This window comes from Ostrinia nubilalis, chromosome Z, assembly GCF_963855985.1.
Source record: "Ostrinia nubilalis chromosome Z, ilOstNubi1.1, whole genome shotgun sequence".
Lineage (NCBI taxonomy): Eukaryota > Metazoa > Arthropoda > Insecta > Lepidoptera > Crambidae > Ostrinia > Ostrinia nubilalis.
This window is the reverse complement of record NC_087119.1, coordinates 25,371,333-25,394,175: the sequence shown is the minus strand read 5'-3', so window position 1 is coordinate 25,394,175 and position 22,843 is coordinate 25,371,333. Positions and strand designations below refer to the sequence as shown.

General features: G+C 38.8%; 1 protein-coding gene across 1 annotated transcript; it reads left to right on the top strand.

Moving 5' to 3' along the window:
- Positions 1 to 155: 155 nt before the first annotated feature.
- Positions 156 to 22,530, top strand: LOC135087211 (longitudinals lacking protein, isoforms H/M/V-like). Its single transcript, XM_063982051.1, has 8 exons — positions 156 to 258; positions 1,638 to 1,676; positions 5,384 to 5,560; positions 6,001 to 6,132; positions 9,940 to 10,118; positions 11,711 to 11,879; positions 13,338 to 13,410; positions 21,664 to 22,530. The coding sequence occupies exons 3-8, from the start codon at positions 5,393 to 5,395 to the stop codon at positions 22,275 to 22,277; spliced, it is 1,335 nt and encodes a 444-aa protein (XP_063838121.1). The 5' UTR covers positions 156 to 258; positions 1,638 to 1,676; positions 5,384 to 5,392; the 3' UTR covers positions 22,278 to 22,530.
- Positions 22,531 to 22,843: the final 313 nt, after the last annotated feature.

The window sequence follows — 22,843 nt, the reverse complement described above, 5'->3', positions numbered from 1 at the left end:
GATATAATATTAAAACTTGCTAGAAATACATTCATTTATCATACTAAACAGGAAGTAAAACATAGTCCTTTTTTCTGCTGTTGGGTAATTACATATTTATTTCGCGTTGTGTAGTACATAGCCATTAATTTTTTTATATGGCAACATTGGTCGGCGTGGGTTTTTGGTGAATATTGTTAGCGTGGGTTGATTGTTAATTAATTTTTAATAAAAAAGTGCACTAATAAAGTAATAATACAAACACAAATTGCAGTATGGGTGAGTACCTATGTTTCTAATAAATCAGTGCTACGTGTCTACTCTTTGCGCGTTGTTATTGATTGATGTCATTGGGCCGGGGTGGTCCGTCCGTGCGAGTAGTGAATTATTTTTTTATTTATTATTTGTGCAGCTGCATTATTTTTGTGCTGGAGCGAGGAGTAGGACGCTTGGCGATGATTCAATGAAATGATGACTTAAGTAATAAAATTAAATAGTGGCTGGAAGTTTAACATTAAGCTAAATATTGGAGACAGTGGGCTCAGCCCTTTCCATTGTATGCAGCAGTAAAAGCCTGATATTCAAGAGGTATGGTTATGTTTTTGGCCTCATATGTCTGCGTGTCTTGCTCAATTGAGAAATTAACGATACGTTTTTGTAAAATAAATTTTGTTTTGTTTTGTTTATCATTGAAAGATTGCAGTTCTATGTACCTAAGAGATAACCTATATGCAGGTATTTAAAAATAAGTTAATTGGTGGGAATCAAATCAAATTACTCCTAGCTATATTGGTAGGTACTTCTCTCAGCTTGAAATATCTTAGACCTCTTTCACCTGTACTCTGTAATTGTAACAGGTGAATAGTCCCACAGGTTTATTATATTAATTATAAAAGTATGTTGTTTGTGTGTATAAACTGAATTAATGAAAGATTTAGTTATTAAATTTTGACAGCTTGAAAATCCCCATAGTTTGAGGCTCACTTTTATTTCCAAGAGCCCATACAGAAAGGGTTAACTTACTCAATAATAAACAGGGAAAACAGTGTGTAAAGTATCTTAAAGTAGAAAGAAAAAACATAGTTCATAGCTGTGGCTGCTATACTGCGTTTTAAAATTCCATGTTCATGCTATCAAAACAATTTTTTATAAAAATGTTTCTGTTTCTTTTGATATCAGATGCTTTGCGAATTATTTTTTATCCAACTTTAAAAGCATTCGAATGTTTGCATGGCTGTTTATTTTGTAATTAGATGTGTGACTGAAGTAATTTTAGGAACCCTCATAAATTATATTCAAATTAAATGATAAAGAGAAGTGTGTGTGGCCGAAAAATAGTGTGAATAACATAGTAATTTTTTTTGCTACCCATGAATGTATGGGACATTCTAATCAAGTGGGTGTGGTTGAAAAATCACATTATGGCCATTTGGGTCATTTTAAAATTCTTGCAAGTCTTGTAATTAATTAATTTAATTCTTGTGTGTTGTTTTGAAATCTTAGTGAAAAATATGTTTATTTAATTTGATGTAAGAGCAGTAAAAGATTACTATATGCTAGTGTATAGTGGCAGTGCGAATTTTCTCATTTAGGATCCTCTTGCATTACATGTAATTGATCACAATAATTTTTAATATACATTATGTGTTTCTTTTCAGTAAATCATCTCTACAAGTAACTGTCTGCAAATAAAAAAGGTCAGTACATTATGAATTCAAATTTATTACAATAACGCACACCACAAAGGAGATTTTCTTTGTTGGCACTATCGAGAATTGAATCACTTGTAAATATATTATGTTAAGTGGCCCGATTCCATATTCTTTGTTGAGATCTTGCATTATATTGGCCCGGAGCATTCAGATTTATGAATGACTGAGATCACCTACTTGTGTCCTCAATATCTATACTTATAATAAATCTGTAGAGAGGTCAATTCTGTACATGAAATATATTTTCAAAATAACTATCAGGGGGTGATTAGTGATCGATACTGATGCCAAAAATGCAATCAGTAAAATTTTTGTCTGTCTGTCTGTCTGTCTGTCTGTCTGTCTGTCTGTATGTTCCTTATAGAAACAAAAACTACTCGACGGATTTTAACGAAACTTGGTACAATTATTCTTCATACTCCTGGGCAGGTTATAGGATACTTAGGAATTCCCACGGGAACGGGAATTAGCGGGAAAATCCTTTTGTATGAAAAATCTAAACCGCTTAAGTTAGACGCTTGAAATTTGGCATGCAGGTACCTTAGTAAACTTAAAGCTTAGTTACAACAGGATATTGCAAAATTCCCACGGGAACGGGAGTTAGCGGGAAAAAACATTTGTATGAAAAATCTAAACCGCTTAAGTTAGACGCTTGAAATTTGGCATGCAGGTACCTTAGTAAACTTAAAGCTTAGTTACAACAGGATATTGCACAATTCCCACGGGAACGGGAGTTAGCGGGAAAAAACATTTGTATGAAAAAATCTAAACCGCGTAAGATAGACGCTTGAAATTTGGCATGCAGGTACCTTAGTAAACTTAAAGCTTAGTTACAACAGGATTTTGCAAAATTCCCACGGGAACGGGAGCTAGCGGGAAAAAAAATTGTATGAAAAAATCTGAACCGCGTAAGATAGATGAAGGGGGGGTAAAACGAGATCCACGCGTACGAAGTCGCGGGCGGCCGCTAGTCTTGAATAAATAGTCTCAGAGGTTAAAGTTTTTGAAAGATATACTGCAATACCCGTCTGGTAAGTGTCTCACCTATTTAAAGATTATTTAGTTCCTAGAATCATAATTAACTTTCCCTTTGGTTAAATATCCTTTTTATGAGATGAGGGACACAATATTGTTAAGCCAATGAAATTTCTCTTGCAATAACAATTAAAAATTTTTTGATTTTTTTGTTGTGCAACTACCCTTTAAGTACCAGCATATCAAGACAATAGAATTCAATACTGTGATCTGTGGCAATTAAATGTGAATGCTAGACTTATATTGGTATGTAATTTACTGTTAAGATAGATATCTAATTTATGTTTTAGATCGCATGGCATTTTGCCTTTAAGCATAGTGAAAAACACATCAGCTCCTTAAATATGCATTTCTCTTTCCTGTAATCTCATCCTCTTCATTAAAGTGAATTTATTGGCATTTACAAATTAGTTTTCCCTCTCGGCGTCGTATCGCGCTTACTATACAATTTACAATTGGTTTTGATGATTGGGCAAATTCCTGCAATAAGTTTCTGCTGAAAAGAGCAACTTCATGGCTGCAAATAATCACCATGGTTATTTTCTAGCTATTTTGAACATTTCCTGTCATATCATATTTTAAGTTGTAATGTCTTGAAGAACATAATTTATGATAACTACCTAAAATCTGTCCTCTCCATAGGTTGTCTGGAAGAGATTGCTTCATAGCGTTAAGACCGCCTAATTGTACTTGTCCGTGTGTTTCTTTTTTTGTTCATAATCTTGTTGTGGTGTGCAAATTGTGCAATAAAGAGTTCCATTTACTATTATTATCTGGTCTGTTATGTAGCAAGTAAGCCTGGTTGCATGTGTAATTTGCGATTTATCCGACAGCAGTACATAATATAGAAGTCAAAATGACATAATAAAAAGTTGTTACCTATTTCTTGGTACAATCAGACCAATTTTCTTATGGCTGAAATGGTCAGCTTTATTTTAAAAAACTAGATTATAAAAAGAATTAGCAAATGCTTGTAATTTCATGTATTTATTTATTTCTTTAATCATTGATGCCATATAAATCGGTACATAGGGCTTAAACTTAATGAAATAAGGCAATCTCTGCCAGTTAGGCTTTGTGTTAATATTTGCATGCATTTCTTTTATGTCTATTATTTTTCGTACATAAATATTACATAATTTGCATCTTCCTTATTATACAATTTATTATGCAGACATCACGTCATTTTGGTCGTAAAACTTTAAATAATGTAGGTAGTTTTAACAAAATAGAAAGCAGAGGGTAATGTTCAACATTGTCATTGATTTCTTTAAAAACAAAACATCTTATACAGGGTGTTAGGTAAATGGGTATATGAGCCGACACTAGCCCATGTTAACATGGACATATAAATGGTATGGTGAAGTCAGAAATTTGATATCATCATTTAATTTTTTTTTATTTACATACAAAATTAATTTTATAAAATCCGATTTGTATGAAAATTAAAATAATTAAAATGAAGATATCAATTTTCTGACTTCACCATACCATTTATATACCCATGTTAACATGGGCTAGTGTCGGCTCATATACCCATTTACCTAACACCCTGTATATATATGTCGTGTTAGTTACTCCACTTATAACTCGAGAACGGCTGAACCGATTTAGCTGAAAATTGTCAGGGAGGTAGTTTAGAGCCAGGAGAAGGACATAGGATACTTTTTATCCCGTTCGAAATTAAAAAAAAAGTCTGCTTATTTATTGCCATTAAGGCGGAACAAAGTTCGCCGGGTCAGCTAGTTTTTTATTAAAATTTTGATTCTAATCACTGAACGACTGAACTTTCAAACTGTTATCTATTAGGATGTTATGGATAATATGTACTATGTAGTTTCGGTTATGGATACGGTTACGGATATAGGAATAATGTTATACCGGATACGGTTGCGGATATTTTTTGATTTCGGATATCCGAAAGTTTCGGTTACGGATATCTGTGCTTTAGAATGCAATTTGCAATAGTTGTCCTACACGGTTCATTCATGGCCACATACTAGATGGCATTATAATAAAGGTAAATCAGGCTGTTAAGCCTTTACATAAAATGCTATACAAAACAATTTAAACTGCCTACATCCGAAACTATCCGAAACTTTTGAATCGGTTACGGTTTCGGATATTTTTTTATTTCGGGTATCCGAAAGTTTCGGTTACGGTTGCGGATATCCATAACATCCATGTTATCTATTTACGTTAACTTTTTAATCCATGTTCCGTTTTACGAAATAATTTACCTATCGTGATTATGCAGATTTGATTCGAATGGTTAGAGAATACGTAATTTACAGTGTTTCGAATCCAACCGACTCGTAAATTGCGCCGTAGATATTGAGAAAAGATTGGTGTCTTAATGCTGCAACAGGTAGCTTGTTTACATGAGACATAAAGCCTCATCCACTAGGCAGTTCAAAAGTGCCGCGTACTGTCTGATTGACAGTTCGGACGAACTGAGGTCGCCGGGCGGCTTCGATCGATGCGTGCAGTCAGACATTTTGTACGCGTACCCCGGCAGATTAATTAACGGCGTGTGTCAAAGTTATTACAAACTCATGATATCTACAGTGATTCATTTGTGCACTAGTGGATTCGTGGGAGGCTTCGTGGCTTTTGTGCTTCTATTGGTAAGTTGTTTGTGTACTGTTTCCCCGCAGATAGCCGGGATGTCGCAGCAGTACAGTCTGCGGTGGAACAACCACCAGCCGAACTTCATCTCAATGTTCACGACGCTCCTCAACACGCAGACGTTGGTCGACGTCACCCTGGCTGCGGAAGGCAAGCACTTATTGGCACACAAAGTGGTGCTCTCGGCTTGTAGCACTTATTTTCAGGTCTGTATGTGTACTAGATTCTGCTTTCTGCCCCGGCTTCGCCTGTGTGGACTACATTATGCGTATTTAAGGTTCATCTACCAATGATGTACATTTCTAGTAGTGATTAGATTAATTTTTCAAGTGTTTTCACAGCTTGTTCTCCAATTTTATAATAGTAGCATAGAATTGTGCACATTATCGATTTTTAATTAAAACGCCATTTGCATTGCAAGTTCAATTACAGTCTCAGTAAAAAGAGATCTCAAGATATTCATGAGTAATGATTGTAAATAAAATTATCTAATTATTATTTCGTTTATTTATATCCACACCACTTACACATTTCTATGTGTTGTTGAATCACACCATATGGGTGATTGTTGCTTTTGATGGCCCTTATTCCTCTTTACATGTATATTTGTACAGTGCCAGTTTTATTTAAAGCTTTTTTGTTTCAGGCGCTTTTCGTCGATAACCCATCGCGTCACCCCATCGTCATCTTGAAAGATGTAACCTTCGCCGACCTCCGTACGATGGTAGACTTCATGTACTACGGAGAAGTCAATGTAACAGAGGAACAGTTGCCCCAGGTAAGGTTTTAATTTAATTAAAAACAGATAAAACTCATTTATTTTTGCAAATAGGCTTTTAAAAAGCACTTTTACATATCCTAGTATTAACCCTACCACTGCTCCGGGACAATAAATGGACAAGTTCTGAGAAATAGCAACGCAAGAAACTCAGTCACTGTTGTCAGCCTCCTTTTCAAGGGTTTACAGTCTTTAAATATACATAGTCATAGTATTGATGCGAGCTAGGCAGTTAAATGGGTGTATCCCCACTATTGTAAATTGTATAGTAAATTGAAATAAAAAGTGTTACAATGTGGTGCAATGATTACTAAACACACTTGTTTTATAGAAATCAGATGCACCATTAATACTGAGCTAAGACGGTTAGCACTGAAGAATGGTTTATATGCTAAATAAAATTAGGGAGCAATGTGTGAGTATCTGTGTGAAGTTAAAATAGTTCAGAAGTGAAGTGTGAATTCTAGATCAGTATTATACTGATGCTGTTTTTAAACATATCTGTAACCTAACGACTCTTTTAATCAGCATCTGTATCAAATACTTAGAGTAGTAGGCGTTGGCTTGCAAGTGGCCTATAGGGCTGTTGGTTTGAAGTGATGTTTGTGGGTTACTTACCATTATTAAAGATAATGTCTGCTTAACTGTACACATAGGGTTAGACGTTGCCTAGTACGTACTGAGTTGAACAGGCCAGCGTAGAGCTGTGGATTATCCTATGGAACTGTTCATTTCTTATGATTGTGGTTAAAATAAAAACAGGGAGCAAAGTGTATGAGTATGAAGTTATTATATGTAGTTCTTTTTATTTAAAATATGTAGGTAATATTAAAAAAAAAATGTATCAGGTGCTACTTTAGTACTCGGCTTAGTAATACCAATGTTAGTTTTTAGATTGACCTCTTGATCTATACTTCTATACTAATATCTATACTTCTATAGTCTATACCTACTAGTAATATTATAAATGCGAAAGTAACTCTGTCTGTCTGTCTTGCTTTCACGTCTAAACCACTGAACCGATTTTGATGAAATTTGGCATAGAGATAGTTTTAGTCCTGGTTAAGGACATAGGATAGTTTTTATCCAGGTTTTTGAAACAGGGACGCGCGCGATTAAGTGTTTCTGTGACAGACAAAATTCCACGCGGGCGAAGCCGCGGGCGGAAAGCTAGTCTATCCATAAATGGAATAATAAGTTACATGACAGTATTTAGTTACTGTAATGAAAGATCTATCTACCTAACTGCACTCATTTGAAATCATCTGATGCTGCTTTAGTACTGATTTGGGCATGCCAGCGTTCGGTTACAGACTGATATAAGGAGCTGTTTGTTTATTTAAATGTTAAAGCTTTGATTTAAATGAAAACTGGAGATATTATGTATGTGTGTGTGTTTCTATTATTATAGATATTTTGTGACTGGATCATAGTCAACAAAAGTTATCTGATGTTACTTGAGTACTGAACTTAGGCTGAGTTGTACCACCTAAGTATAACGGTATCTATGACGATAACCGGTGCTTTTTGTATGGAGTTTGACAGATTTTTGACGTTTATCAAAGTTAAAGTAAGATTGTGAAACCCAGCCTTAGTAGTGGCATAGTATAATAATGTAGTATAGCCTGACCAGGAACATAAAAACCCTGGCATAGAGGCGCGTCAATTGCATTTGATAGTGCAACACTGAGTACAGTCGTACCTGTGTTAAATTAATAGGCTAACTTTATGTATCAGGATTCAGGATTATGGGCTAATTTGATATTTTCATAAATTAACGAAAAAATATTATTAAAGGTAACCTGGTTTAAATAAATTAAATGAAACCATCAATCGAGCTAGTAGGATTTATTTTATTATTCATCAATAATCAAACTCAGAACTTGAATATTCAACTGCAATGTATGCTCATGAACGCTTCAAACTCGGTACTTCTTTCCCAATTCCATAAAATTCAACACTTAGAAAGTGACAAAAATCTTTAAAATAGGTAGTTGAAACAAACCACAGCTAATTTTCATAGTGGACTGTACTATACGATAAACATGTCAGTCAATTTGACAACCTTTGTCGGAAACATTATTCAATGAAAATATTGTCCGAACCCTTAGTATTTCTCTTCGACAAATACTTTAGCACATTGTGAACCACTTTTCTTTCACGACTATAAAAAGATTTTAGCAATTTAATTAACAATATCAATTGCGCACATTTAAAATAAAGTTTGTTTACACTTTGACAGCAATAGACTGACATGCAAGGTGACATGTCAATGAAGTTTTCAGTTACTGTTGCCATTAAAAGAAAGAAAGAAAGAAAGAAAGTGTTTATTTGATGCGAGTATTAAAAGCGTTACAAATAAATAACAACTTAAACACTAAAAACAGAGTACACGCACCAAAATGGCATCTGCTCAGTATAAGCCGTGACGGCAGAGAGCACGTCACGACCACTGGTATTCTGCGGAAATTAGTACCATTAGTTTTCCGCAACATGGCGAGGGTTTTTATGTTCCTGGTCGGGCTATAACTAGTAAATATAGTTTTTCAAATTGACTTCGAGGTAGGTGGTAGGAGGAGGTGTGTGACATTAATGTTGTAAGTTTTTTTTACATTTGCTAAAGATAATGATGCAGTCTTAGAGTAGGCGCACACCGTTGATTTTTCGTCGGCCGATAGTTTAGTCGGGCAGTTGATCAGTATGGGCATGTATGGGAGTGCGCACACTACGCCGATTCGATTTGGCTGATTCTTCATACAAATTAATATCGGGCACAACTATCGGCCAACTAAAAATCAACGGTGTGCGCCTACTCTTAAGGATTTTATCAGACGCAACTCAAGAACTGAGCTTTGTATGCCAACTTTGGCTTTAGTAATCTATTGGAATAGATGGCATTGGCAAATGACATCTGTGCTTTGCTTTGGTTATTAAACAAGTTTTAATTCGCTATGCCATCTTTTACAATGTTAGAGGGTTCCTCAAATTCTTGAAAGCTTTAAACTGATATAGATAATTTACTATCTTAAGAAATTTTATATGGAGATCTACATAGCTACAACTAACCTCAGGGGCTTATAGACAGACCAAATATGTACATAGACTTTTAGTAATTTCGTGCTATCTACATTCGTTAAGACACCGCCAATCGCAGTATAAAAGTCGCCTTTCTGACGCTCTCGATCAACTGTTTTCCGGACTCCTAAAATAAAAACGCGTCACATCACATCGATACGGTCACAAAATCCTGACTTATTGATGAATTGGTAATATACATAAAATGAAAGTTGTAATATTATGAAAAATTAATAATTTCTTTTTTTCATTTGCTACATCTGATAGTGTTTATAAGAGGTAAGTTTAAAAGATTATTTACACTATTGAAAGTGGCAACTCTCTCATTGTTAGTGATGCTGCTAAACATTGTTTTTACGGCCCCAAATTGCAATGGTTGGTAAGATCATGAGGTTGAAAACTGAGCAAACCATTTGCCTGTTAGCACTCAGGAGAAGTTTCGTTCCAAGTATGATATTTAACTGGTAATTCGACTTTAGGGATAAAGGGATATAGAACCCCACACGTAAACTAATAAAAACTCAATCCAAATGGGTAATTAGTAGCAAAACACAGTGAATGACAGTATCGACAGCGGAGTTTTTTTTAAATACTAATTTTCCCCAAAAGCAAATATTAAATTGACGATTTTTTTATACTGTCGTCACGCCTATTGGTTACCCTGTCAATTGGTGTTGTCTGTGCATGTATTGAGCTTCCCCACAGCCGCTTGACTATTTGTAATTCTTTTAGGTTCTGGATACAGCGAAGCTCCTGAAAATCAAAGGACTCACAGAAATGCCGGAGACGACTTCGTTGACTCGCTCGCAAGGCACCTCGGCCGACTTCCAGTCGCCAGGCGAGCCCGACTCGCAGAGACACTCGGCCTCGCCCGCCGCCTCGCCCAACAATAACAAGCGAAAAAGGTTCGTGTAAGTGCCACGTTCCAACTTCATTCATTTTTATATACCTTGTATGTTTAATGTTCATTCACCTTCATTCACCTTCATTGGTTGTGTTTCATTAGAGGTACTGTAGATCTTGGCTATGCATGAGTCGCAGCAATGGGAAAAAGAGGTGAAGTCCGTCCCATTATTTATACTAAGTGGAGGTCAATACTTATGTACATTATAAGCTACTAGCGGCCGCCCGCGACTTCGTACGCGTGGACCCCGTTTTATCCCCTTACGGGTTGAATTTTGTAAAATCCCGTCTTAGTGAGCACCTACGTTCTAAAATGAACCATGCAAAATTTGAGACTCCTAGTACTCCACTTATAGTTTCTGAGATTTCGTGATTAGTGAGTCAGTCAGTCAGTCAGTCCTACATGACGCGATCGGACTGAGAGGCTAATGTGCCCTCTGTAGGCTGTGTTTTTCTTATTCTGGTTACAATCGATCGGAAGCTTGTCTTTATATTATTTAGTTAATATTAACTACCCACGACTTGTTCTGTGCATATCAAAAGGTGATATGTAACGCTACAATACACATCGTTCATGCTTCTTATTTTGTTTATGACCAGAGGTGGAATTGTGTAAAGCAATCGTAATCATTTGACAGTTCATAACGTACTATAATGTCAGTTATACAAAGCGTTTGACAGAATAATCGTACGTTATGAACTGTCAAATGATTACGATTGCTTTACACAATTCCACCTCAGGCCTGGGATATGGCGGCCCAAATGACCACTCTAATGAATTTCGCCAGTCGTGTTAATATCAAACGTTCATCATCATCATTTAAGCCATAGGATGTCCACTGCTAAACATAGGCCTCCCCCAATGATTTCTATAATGACCGGTTGATAGCGGCCAGCGCCTTTCTGCTGCTACCTTTATGAGTTGTCGGTCCACCTTGTGTCCTACGCTGCGCTTTCCAGTACGTGGCCTTCACTCCAGAACATTGCTGCCCCTTCGGCCGTCAGTTTTGCGTACATGTGCCCTGCCCATTGCCACTTCAGCTTGCTTATCCGTTGGGCTATGTTAGCAACTATAGTTCGTTTACGGATCTCCTCATATCTGATTCGATCACGTAAAGTAACACCGAGCATAGCCCTCTCTATAGCACGCTGTGCAACTTTGAGCTTATTTATAATGCCCATAGTGAGAGGCCACGTTTCTGAGCCGTATATTCGGTGTGTTCCGTTCCGAGCCGTTCAAACGTTCATGCCTTTTATCTACTTCCAAAATTACAAACGACGTTTCTAAAGCCTCGTCCGTGTGCATAATTATATTGCTATCGCGACTGTGCGACGCGCGCCCGCAGTGAGTGTGCGAGCGCGACAGCAACATAATTACGTGCGAGCGACAAGGATGGGCAGCTTGGGGTCATTGGACGGGATTCTACGTGCTCACGGACCAGGCTTTAGACGTTTTCAACGACGCGTCACCGTTCACGGCGGCGGAGCGTACTAGACGCGTATTTGTCTTTGTACGCTTGGTGTACGCATCTAGTGCGTTGCGCCGCTGTGGACAGTGCCGCGGTAACCAGCCAACTACACTCCGGTCGCTTTTTCGCAGAAGGAGGAAGAGTTCGACCGGGTCGACGTCGGTGAACATGGTCGGCGACGACAACCGGCAGGAGGACGGGCCGTCGGTGGACCTCATCCGCGGCGAGAGCATCACGCTCAGCAGCCTGCCGCCGCAGCGCCGGCGCGAATACGACGAGCGCCCGCCAGACGCCCACCAGGTATCCATGGTTCGGTCGCCCCCAACTCACCCTACCAGGCCTGTTCATCTCCGCGAGTTTACATCGAAAACAAAACACGCACGATGGCCACCTACAGGATTACTATTCGACAAGGCCTCACATACGAGCGAACATTGACTCACGCACGCGTATTCTTGTGTATGATGGAAAAAATAAAGAAAATGGTTACTAAATACTGTGCAGTATTTAACTGCCTAAATAATAATAAAACACATAATGTACTTTTTTAAGTTGCCTCAAGACACTGAGAGGTAAATAAGTAGTTAATATTATTCATGATAATTCATGCTAAATCATGTATTTCCTCCGCCATTTTCTGCAGTTTGGCACCTCACGTCACATCATTTTACCGAAGTCAGCCCTATAGCATCGGCGCAGTGCCGATCACTGACGTTTGTCAACAAAATAGTGCTTGACTCTTGAGACAAGCTAAATTACACCATATTGTTAATGACATTGAGCATACATTTTTTTAAATACTTTCGCGAAGTAAAACTTCTGTACGTAGTACTTATTATTATTCTGTTCCCGTACTCAATACTAACCCGTACCAGAGTACCTAAATACAAATAAGTAGGTTATCTTCATAGAAACGCACCGGGCGCGGTTTGTATGTGAGCGCGCCAATATGTATGCGGCGCGCACGCACACACTGACAAAATTTAGCGTGGATTAGCGGGGACCCAGTCGTGGTTGCGCCGAATGACCTACTCATTTGTAGTTAGTATGCCCGTAACCCCAATCCATCATCATCTCAGCCATAGGACGTCCACTGCTGAACATAGGCCTCCCCCAATGCTTTCCATGTTGCCCGGTTGGTAGCGGCCTGCGTCCAGCGCCTTCCTGCTACCCTTATGATGTCGTCGGTCCACCTTGTGGGTGGACGTCCCACGCCGCGTTTCCGGTACGCGGCCTCCACTCCAGAACCTTGCTGCCCCATCGGCCGTCAGTTCTGCGTACTATGTGCCCTGCCCATTGCCACTTCAGCTTGCTAATCCGTCGGGCTATGCTACTCCCAATCAGTGGCGGATTTACCAGCAGGCTGAGTATGCTGCAAGCTGCAAGCAGCACTTATCAAAACTACAAAGATGCGACAGTGTTTAGCGATGTGGTATCGTCGATACAATATCAACATTATATTCCATGACGATCTGCAGTACTAACGCTGCTCTCTGGCTTGGTTTAGCCGGCCTGAGTGCATTTGACCGTCACCAGGAACTCTCTTGTTCTGTGTGAATGTCTTAACACAAGGATCCTTGAGGAACGCATACACCACATCCATAAGAATACCCGATATTGTCCTTCCGTTCGGTCCTACATAACCCGACCTAAGGCGCCCCGAGGTCTGCTACCATTCACCAGCCCAAGCCGGAAAGCAGCAACAAGTGAGTTAATATTACAATATTAAACATGGACGTTTTTTTTTCGTGTCAACAGAATCCCGAACCACACATGAATGTGGAGCCGATGGCGATAGACACCAGTCAGGCGGGCGCGGCTCTCACGCAGGGTGAGTCGACGCATGCGTGACACACACACAGAATGTACTCTTGCTACTAACACAATACACACACATTCTAACTCCGAACACATTTTCCGATATAACGACCTAACTTATTAACATTTCAGCTACAATATTTAATGTTTTGTGAATTCGTGAAAAGGTGCTAAAATTTATAAAACTGTCTTCAGTTAAATCATCCGAAAATCCGACTGAAATCGCTTTTTTGAAATTTTAAATCATGGTCATTTTAAGTCAGTACCGCTGTTCAAATGGTGTTTGTAATTCGAATACACCTCGTGTTCGATTTAAAAATATGCATTCAACCAAATCACGTTATTTGGTTGAACGTAAGTTTATTATCACCATCACTACCATTATCAAATATATCAATACAAAAAACCTCGATTGCCGTTTCAGTTGATTACACTGGATTCATATTTCTACGGATTTCGTAATCAAATAATAATACATGATATAACATATTTAATTATGCGAAAATAAATAACGGCTTTCTTTCAAATACTTTTTTCTAGTCGTAGGAATGTTTCATTTAGACGCGTGGGCTGATGTTGCTTTTGCTCTGCTTCTTATACACCCACACATGTGCACGGACTGACGACAATGCTGCCGTATTTATTTCAAATATGTCAACTGATGACGTAATATTGTATCGGACATTTGGCAGCTTAAACAATTAATTCAGACAAAACTTCTCTAAAAAACCATAATTTTTAGCCCAAAAACTTAAGGCCCCTCGTCTTTTTGTAGTAATGCTGTCGCGCGTTTCGTGAAGGACCGACAGCATCGCTACTAACGCGCGTTGTATTTAGAAAGCGCGACAGAAGACCGCATGGCGACTGTATCGATGCGAAAACGTGACAGAATCGCAACTGCATCGCTACAAAAAGAACTGCATTTAAAAAACGACCGTTTCCGTAATCCGGGCGTTATCAAGGCGAGAGTAAATAGGCACTTACAGGGCAGATATGTACCATCCTAGACTGCATCTCACTTAACACCAGGTGCGATTGCGGTCAAATACCTGCCTTGTCTAGCATAAAAAAAAAGATTAAAACTAAGCCGTTTCAAAAAGTACAAAATATTTACGTTATTTAATTAGGACAAATCGTCGGCGTCGTCGAACAACGTCGTATGATCGCAACCGTCAAAATCTGTTTTTTTGCATTAAACTACTCTAAAATAGCCCCTTTATAAACAAATTTTTTAATTTTTCAAAATTCGTAATAATATCGAAGATACAGAATCGAACACCGACGGATGTGATTATTCAAACGCAGTACAGAGACGTGTTTGTGCAAGCGTCATTGTACTTCGGAAGACTGCACATCGTTTGTTGGAATAGCTTATACATTTGTATTCTTATTGATATTGAATGTATCTCGAATTTCGTCTTTATATCTATAAGTTTGGACACTTTATCGTTTTGATGACTGAAAGTCACAACCATCTCTTTACTAGGGAAGTCAGAGAAAAAAAAACTGTGACGTACGTACACACCCGTCGTTGTACTAGAAAGTTTGAAAATAAAAGAAACAGTGTCCTTTTGTTTTTATTTTATGGTATTTGTAGGTAGATTGACGAGTATAAACATTAAGAATGTTTGGTACAAAATAATTGTTTTTGGTGGCGGATGTACTGAACTTACATTGTTCTAAGGACTTTTGTTTGACGTTTGATCAGAACCATCGTTGTACTTCGGTAAAGTTTGGTAATTTTGACGTCGGATATACACAACCGACTTTGTACTAGGGACGGGTATTCCAATTGCGTCTTTGTTCTATTTTTTAAATTGCTTAAAAAATAAAATAAAAATTTGAGACTACAATAATTCGATTTTAATGTGTTTCTTTTTGATGATTTGTTACTCCAAATAAACATTGTGTTAAAAATAAAGTTTTTTTTTTGCGTATACAGGATGACATCTTGTAATGAGTGAACATCCTTGTAAAGGATTATAGTGCATGTCATTTGCAATCAAATTGGATAAGTATTTGCCTACGCAAAACACAATGTAATTTTTCCATACAAAAAATCTAAATAATAATAATTAATATCCCGTAGCTGATTTTAAATTTTCCTGCTTTTAAGCTAAGGTAGAAAAAGCCCAAACTATAAATAATAAAAATAATAAAAGACTTTATTAAACACACAGTAAAACATAAAAGTAATAAAATAAAAGAAAAAAGTGTGATAAAGGGGCGCCCGCTCAATTTTTATCGGAACACCATGTTAGGATGTCCCTATTAAAACTGAGAAATGCTTGACTTTTGCCTAGTCATATACCTACATAAATAAATTGGTTACAATAACCTCTTATCCCTTACAAGGATGTTCACTTATTACACGTCACCCTGTAAGTATAGGTATGCTTAGAAAGCTTTTCGTCTAAGTTAAATTTTATACTTATTTATTTTATTCATTTCTAAGTAGCACTTACACCGTCAAATCAATGCCCCCTTTACCCTTTCAAGCAGATCCCAACATTATTCAAAAAATGCAAGATCTTATAGGTGATAGTTTTTGCATCCAGTGCCTTAATGCTACCTTTATGAGATTATCGTTCCGCCTTGGTTTGTGGGTGGATGTCGCACGCTTCGTTTTTCGGTATGCAGCCTACTCCAGAACCTTGGTGCCCCATTGACAGTAAGTTTTGCGTACTATGTGTCCTGCCTATTGTCACTCAGCATGTTAATCTGTCGGGATATGTCATCGACTTTAGTTTGTTTACGGACCTCCCTCATTTATGATTTGATCTCGTAAAGAAACACTGACATAACCCTTGCTATAGCACGCCGTGCAACTTTGAGCTTCTTTGAGAGCCAACGTTTTGGACCTATAATAGGGTAACACACACTGATGGTAGACTCTCGTCTTTAGGCACTTTAGGATTTTGGACGAAAAGATGTCTAGTTTTCCGGATACTGCCCAGTCGAGGTAGATTCGTCGAGTGACCTCTTTCTCGAAGTTGGACCTACCTAGCTAAATCTTTTGTCCAAGGTAGACATCCTACTTGTCAACAATCTCAAGAATTGAGATCCCAACCGAAGTTGGGTAGGGTGCAACATGGACATTCGACATAAGCTCATTTTTTCCATGTTCATCCAAAGGCCCCGTTGGGATACTCGATTAAGGTCTTTAATATTGTGTCGAGGTCTTCCAAAGATTCTGCCATGACCATAATATTATCGTCGGCATACCTAAGGTGAGTGTTGTACTCGTCGTTGATATTTATGCCGAATCCTTTCATTCAAGGAGTTGGACAGGTGAACAGTTTTGGAAATAGGTATAAAATCTCCTAGCCTTACGCCTCGCTGTAGTGGAATCGCGCTCGTGCTCTGCTTCTGTATTCGGGCCGGATTGGTGCGTTCATGTCATGTAGAAGTACTTCAGTACCTCGATGTAACGAGAGTCAATACGGCCGCGGTGCAGGGAGAGATTGCAGCACTGCCCAAATCTCGATCAAATCGAAGGCCTTCTCATAGTCCACGAACTCCAAGCATAGTGGCAAGTTATACTCTTCGATCTTCTGCATAACCTGCCGCAGTATATGGATGTGGTTTATCTATCCTTGATTTTTGTTAATTTTCTTTGATACCCATTGTCTTTATTTATAAATTAATTAATAATGAAACCTAATAAACAATGTTTTATATTTATTTCCTCCAACTTTCTTCATCATCCGACGGGTACTCATGGCAGAAGTTCCGTAGAATAATGACTAAAAGTGACATACGTCATATATTTGATTAAAAAAATTCGCAGTACAACGACGATTTATCACATACATCCTCAAATTGTCCATAGAACAATGACGCATGTGATTTTTACAAAAAACTAAGTATATTTGGAGATGGGTACATAGTTTATATAAAATAACATCTTTATGTTTATAACATCCCCAAATTTGAAACCGATCAGCCAAGTAGTTTTTTTTGTAGACACAAAAAACCGGTTCCAAAACTTCAAAACGCTCTCCTGGAAACTTAACATTTTGCAGATACGTCGTTGTTCGACGACGCCGACGAAATATATTATGACCATGATTGATATTCTCAGAGTAGGTGCCAGTCTGCCAAATGCCAAGCTCAAGAAACGTACTAACTTTACCGGCACTGACTCCAAAAATAACAACCGACTTGAGAACATTTTGTTGAAGTCGGTTAAAAAGTCGCCGTGGGCGAGGGGCCCTAAGTAATGAGGGTTTTCGCGAATGAAAGATCCGCTAAATGGCGGGACGTGGATGTGGGGTCTGACTGCTGCGTGATTGGTGGAATTTGACATATCTGTCAATGTCATGTCAAAAATAACCAATCAAGCAGCATTTGGACCTCGCGTCTACGTATTGCCATCTGGCGGATTTTTCATTAGCGAAAACCCTCATTAGTTTTTAATCGTAAATAAATTTTGACTAGCTTTGAATTTTTTCAATAGTTATTATTTTCACTAAAGAAGAACGGTCACGCCCCATACAAAAAAAACCCAGACCCGACAGAAACGAGACATACCTCAGTTTTCTTGTCGTGTCTTAATTAGTTAAATTATATATTTTTTATATTCGAAATCTATGTATAACACCAAAATATTACCCTTTGTTTTTGTTCAGGCGTTATACAAAAACTAATACAAAATGCCTATTTATCACCAAAATTGGTAAATGTATGTACCTAAATGTCTTTTACAGCTGCTATGGAATGTATCTAGGTGACCTGGAGATACAGCCGGATTATACAGGGTGGTTATACATAATTATGGAACGATAAGTGATCTCATTCGAATATTTCTAAACTATACAAGATATCGAAAAACTAGTTACTGATTCTGAAAGTGCTTCACGAGCTCTTTCAAATGGTACCAATAATAGGTTACAGATTATGGAAGCTGGTAACATTGAATTTTTGGATTTTGTAACTTCTCGTTTCCACCCTGTATAATCCGGCTGTATCTCCAGGTCACCTACATACATTCCATAGCAGCTGTAATAGACATTTAGGTACATACATTTACCAATTTTGGTGATAAATAGGCATTTTGTATTAGTTTTTGTATAACGCCTGAACAAAAACAAAGGGTAATATTTTGGTGTTATACATAGATTTCGAATATAAAAAATATATAATTTAACTAATTAAGACATGACAAAAAAACTGAGGTATGTCTCGTTTCTGTCGGGCCTGGGTCACAGATGACCGTTCTTCTTTAGCGGTATTGGTTAAAACTAGTCATAGTCATAAAAGTTTAATGCATCATGTTGGTACTATGGTCTATTCTAGTCACTTGGTTGATCAGCTACTATTATTTAACCGTTTCTTATCAATTAACTTAGTTCTTAGCACTTTTAGTTATAACTAGCTGACCCAGCGAACTTTGTTCCGCCTTAATGGCAATGAATAAGCAGACTTTTTTTTTATTTCGAACGGGATAAAAAGTATCCTATGTCCTTCTCCTGGCTCTAAACTACCTCCCTGACAATTTTCAGCTAAATCGGTTCAGCCGTTCTTGAGTTATAAGTGGAGTAACTAACACGACTTTCTTTTATATATATAGATAATTCATTATCAACTTCGATCATATTGGCTACTATAGGATAATGTTCTGTTTCTCTCATTTATGCGTCGCTCTAGGGATTATTAAGAATTTTATTTAATTTCTTGTAAATACATACTGATTATCTTGTACATTCTTACTCGTTATCTTACTCGTTGAAACATAAGTACCGTACATGACAATCGTTTGCATACATAATGTAACTCAATAATAAATGTCGCGTTAAGACCCGTGTCTTTCTATTTAAGTCGAAATGGAACGTGAATCTTATAACACGCCAATGGTCGCGGATTCGATCCCGAACAGCTTAAACAGTATATTTTTAAATTTGTGCATATGAACATATCTATTTGTATTCGTCTGGGTGTTGTCTTTAATAATATAATTAATGTACTTAATACTTATTAAATTAAAAATTTCATGTTTTAAACTTCTCGTATTGACACCTTTGAAGCCTCATTTTGTAGCTAATTTATTTTATTTCTAATGAAGGTGCATATTACACATTTTGTGGGGACCTGACTACGAAAATTTATTTTAACAGTTTTCGTAATCTGGTTCCCACAAAATTTGTTATACCCGCTTTAAGACACCTTAAGTATAAATAAATAAGCTATAAAATCTGCTTCTAAAGTGTCAGTCAAGTAAAGCCATTTGGTTCATATCAGACTGTCATAAAAGGTATTGTTTTTGAAGGAAGAGGTGAATACTGAAAAGAAAAAAATGAAAGATTTGAGATGTTTTTACCGATAAAATTGACAATATGCGCTGGTATAGGCTAGGAAAGTTTATAGCCCTAAAATATGTCGGTGTGGGTTCGCAAATTTTTGTATTCAATATCGTCCATTTGCGACGACAACGTGACATCTTCTGTGTTAATCTAATTGAAGATGTCACACTGTCGTCGCAAATGGACGATATGTTTAATAGTATTAAGATCTCTTTTAAGGTCTACTATAATAATATACTGGAATGCATGTATATCGAAAGCATTATATTTATATCGTGTTATAATAGTAATACTTAAATAAAGGCGAGTATAGACTAGAAAATTACCTCGAGCATTTCTATGTAGGCAATGTAACGTTCTAAGGCTTCAACAACACCAACGGGTGCAGATCGCCATCCGCGCCGGCGTGATCAAAGGCCAATGACAGGTCGCGCGACCTATGACAGTTCACGCGACCTGTCATTCGCCTTTGATCGCGCCGTGATAGCGCCGGCGCAATGGCGATCTGCACCCATAAGTGTGGTTGAAGCATTAAGAATGGTACAAGTTCTTACAATACACATAAAAGCTCAGTTTGGTTCGTATTCGGCTCGTTGTTCTGTTACAGGTTAATGCTCTAGCTAGTCTATACTCATCTTAATGGAAACCTTAAGGGGCTTATTACAAAAAGTTAAACGGGCGTTGAACACTTTTTTAAATTGACATTTAGTATGGAAATGCCATTTTAAACACGTGTTTAACGTCCGTTTAAGTTTTTTGTGATAACACTGTTTTGGTCCTAACGATGGTATCAAAGAAGTTTTATGAATGCGTGCTGCATGCTAGGTGATGCTAGCTAGTTTTAAACTGTTACGTCACATTTCTAATATCAAAAAGGATTGATCAGCTAGTTTAATTCGTCGCTTGCCTCTCTAACTGACGTAACTGACATTTAGCAAAATTTTCGGGCGATCAGACAGACCGATTCGTCTTGAAAAATTGATTAAGATGGTGTAGATAACTCAGTTTCGAAAAAAAATGTCAGATACGTCAGCGAGGCAAGCGACGAATTCTTTATGCTTAGTATAAGCATTCTTTTTAAAAGTATGTTTTCAATTTGTAAATACATTACTAATAATCCCGTTAACCCCTCGTGGTAAGCTAAATATGCTTGTTACGAGTAGGCTCACCACAATAGTCGAGCGGCGGCGGGGTTCGAACCCGAGTTCCTCGGATCACGGGTTGGCCAGCCCGACCCCTTCACCGTTCGGCTATCGTGGCTTCATTTTTTATATTTATTATAATGCATTAAAGAAATGTGAATATTTATAATATACACATTGCTGTGCGTGATAAACGTACAAAGTTCGAAAAAATGTGTACACATCTTTAATATTAAAGATGAATTCATATTTACTTGATTTGTTACTTTACTGTTGTCGATCGATACCATATCTTTTGTGGATCAATAAAGTTACAGTTTACAGATTTCATTTTCTCGATTACTATATTGATTTATAAAAAATCAAATGGTTACTATTTAACGTTTAACCTTTTTACTTTTATTTTGATCCACAAAAATAAATCGATTCACAATGGCTATTGATATTAAAATTTGACGTTGATTGTCCGTTGCTTCCACACTTATTCGATTTTAATCAAAAGGCGATAAATAAAATCGAGTAAATGTGTAGGCACATTAAGGTATGTTCACATTGGCGTGCGGCCCGAACGTGTGACGTATGAGACGGTCTTGGCGTGTGTGCGGGTCTCGCCGCGGTCTCATACGAATGCACACGTAAGGGCAGCCCGTTGTCGCTATGTAATCATGTGAATATACCTTACTATTTTCCCGCATCTTGTTGCATGTTTTACTTTCCAGGGAAGGGAGATCATTAGGTTTTCTATAAAGCCATTAGTATCGCCTGCTTAAACGAATGTCTTATATGATCGGGTACTACAAAACCATTTATCTCTCTTCCCAGGAGGCCAATGGAGTATGATGGAGCACACGTATCCGCGATACTCCAACGCGTGCGTCGGCGGCCTTCAACCGGACCCGGGCATGTCGTCGTACATGAACAACGTGATGAACCCGCACATGGACGGGGAGCTGGCGGACTACAGCCAGGGGCTGGGCGTGGCGGGCCCGTCGCCCGGCGCGTGCGCGGCCGAGGCGCCGACGCCGCAGGAGCCCGCGCCGCAGCCGCAGCCGCGCCGCCGCCGCACCACCAACCCGCAGTCCGAGGAGAACTTCCAGCGAGCGCTCGAGGCCGTGCGCTTCGGCGGCATCGGCTTCTGCAAGGCGGCGCGAATGTTCGGCGTCAACAACCGGACGCTCTGGCTCGAGTACAAGAAGAAGGGCTACCCCAACAACCGGCCGAGCATCAAGAGCCGCATCAAGCGCGAGCACACCACGCCGCCGCCCGAGCACAAGGAGGAGCTGCCGCAGCCCGAGCAGCAGATGGCGCTGCTGTGCCCGCCGCACCCCGTGCCGGTGTCGTTCATCGACTCGCGACCGATCGATTTTCCTCTCCAGGGCGTGCCTCACAACTCGCCCCTCAACATTTTAGGGGTGAACTTTAATACGATGCAATAGAACGCGGCTTGCGGGCCGGGGGAGCACGAGTCGTACTCGTTGTGACATGAGTGGGGCGGGGAGTGCGCCCCGCCCGCCCCGCCCCCCTCGCGCCCGCAGCCGCGCTATGACGTCTACATGCAGATGTCGTTGTAGCCCTGTATATAGTTACCGCAGCCCGAGTGGTCGGGCATACGCTCTAGCTTTGATCGCCAGGAATGCGTCGGACCGTTTGAAAAATCGCACCTCCGTGAAAATAACTTTAAACGTTTAAAGCCCGGTCCGTGAACACGTAGAATTTTGTCCAATGACCCCTAGCTACCCATCCTTATCGCTCGCGCGTAATTATGTTGCTGTCGCGCTCGCACACTCACTGCGGGCGCCCGTCGCACAGTCGCGACAGCAATATAATTACGCGCGAGCGATAAGGATGGGTAGCTTGGGGTCATTGGACAAAATTCTACGTGCTCGCAGACCAGACTGTAGCAACTACACGCATGTGTCCCCAGTCCTAATCAATATTGGTGTCATTTGAATGCCCAATACATTAACTTGTACAAAATTCCATCCACTTCACCAAACTGTCC

What these genes read in the sequence shown, in the direction of transcription:
- LOC135087211 (XM_063982051.1), top strand. Translation starts at nt 5,393, where the DNA reads ATGTCGCAGCAGTACAGTCTGCGGTGGAACAACCACCAGCCGAACTTC. An exon ending in CTTGTAGCACTTATTTTCAG is followed by an intron (nt 5,561 to 6,000) that starts GTCTGTATGTGT and finishes TTTTTGTTTCAG; the next exon opens with GCGCTTTTCGTCGATAACCC. An exon ending in GCCCGCCAGACGCCCACCAG is followed by an intron (nt 11,880 to 13,337) that starts GTATCCATGGTT and finishes TCGTGTCAACAG; the next exon opens with AATCCCGAACCACACATGAA.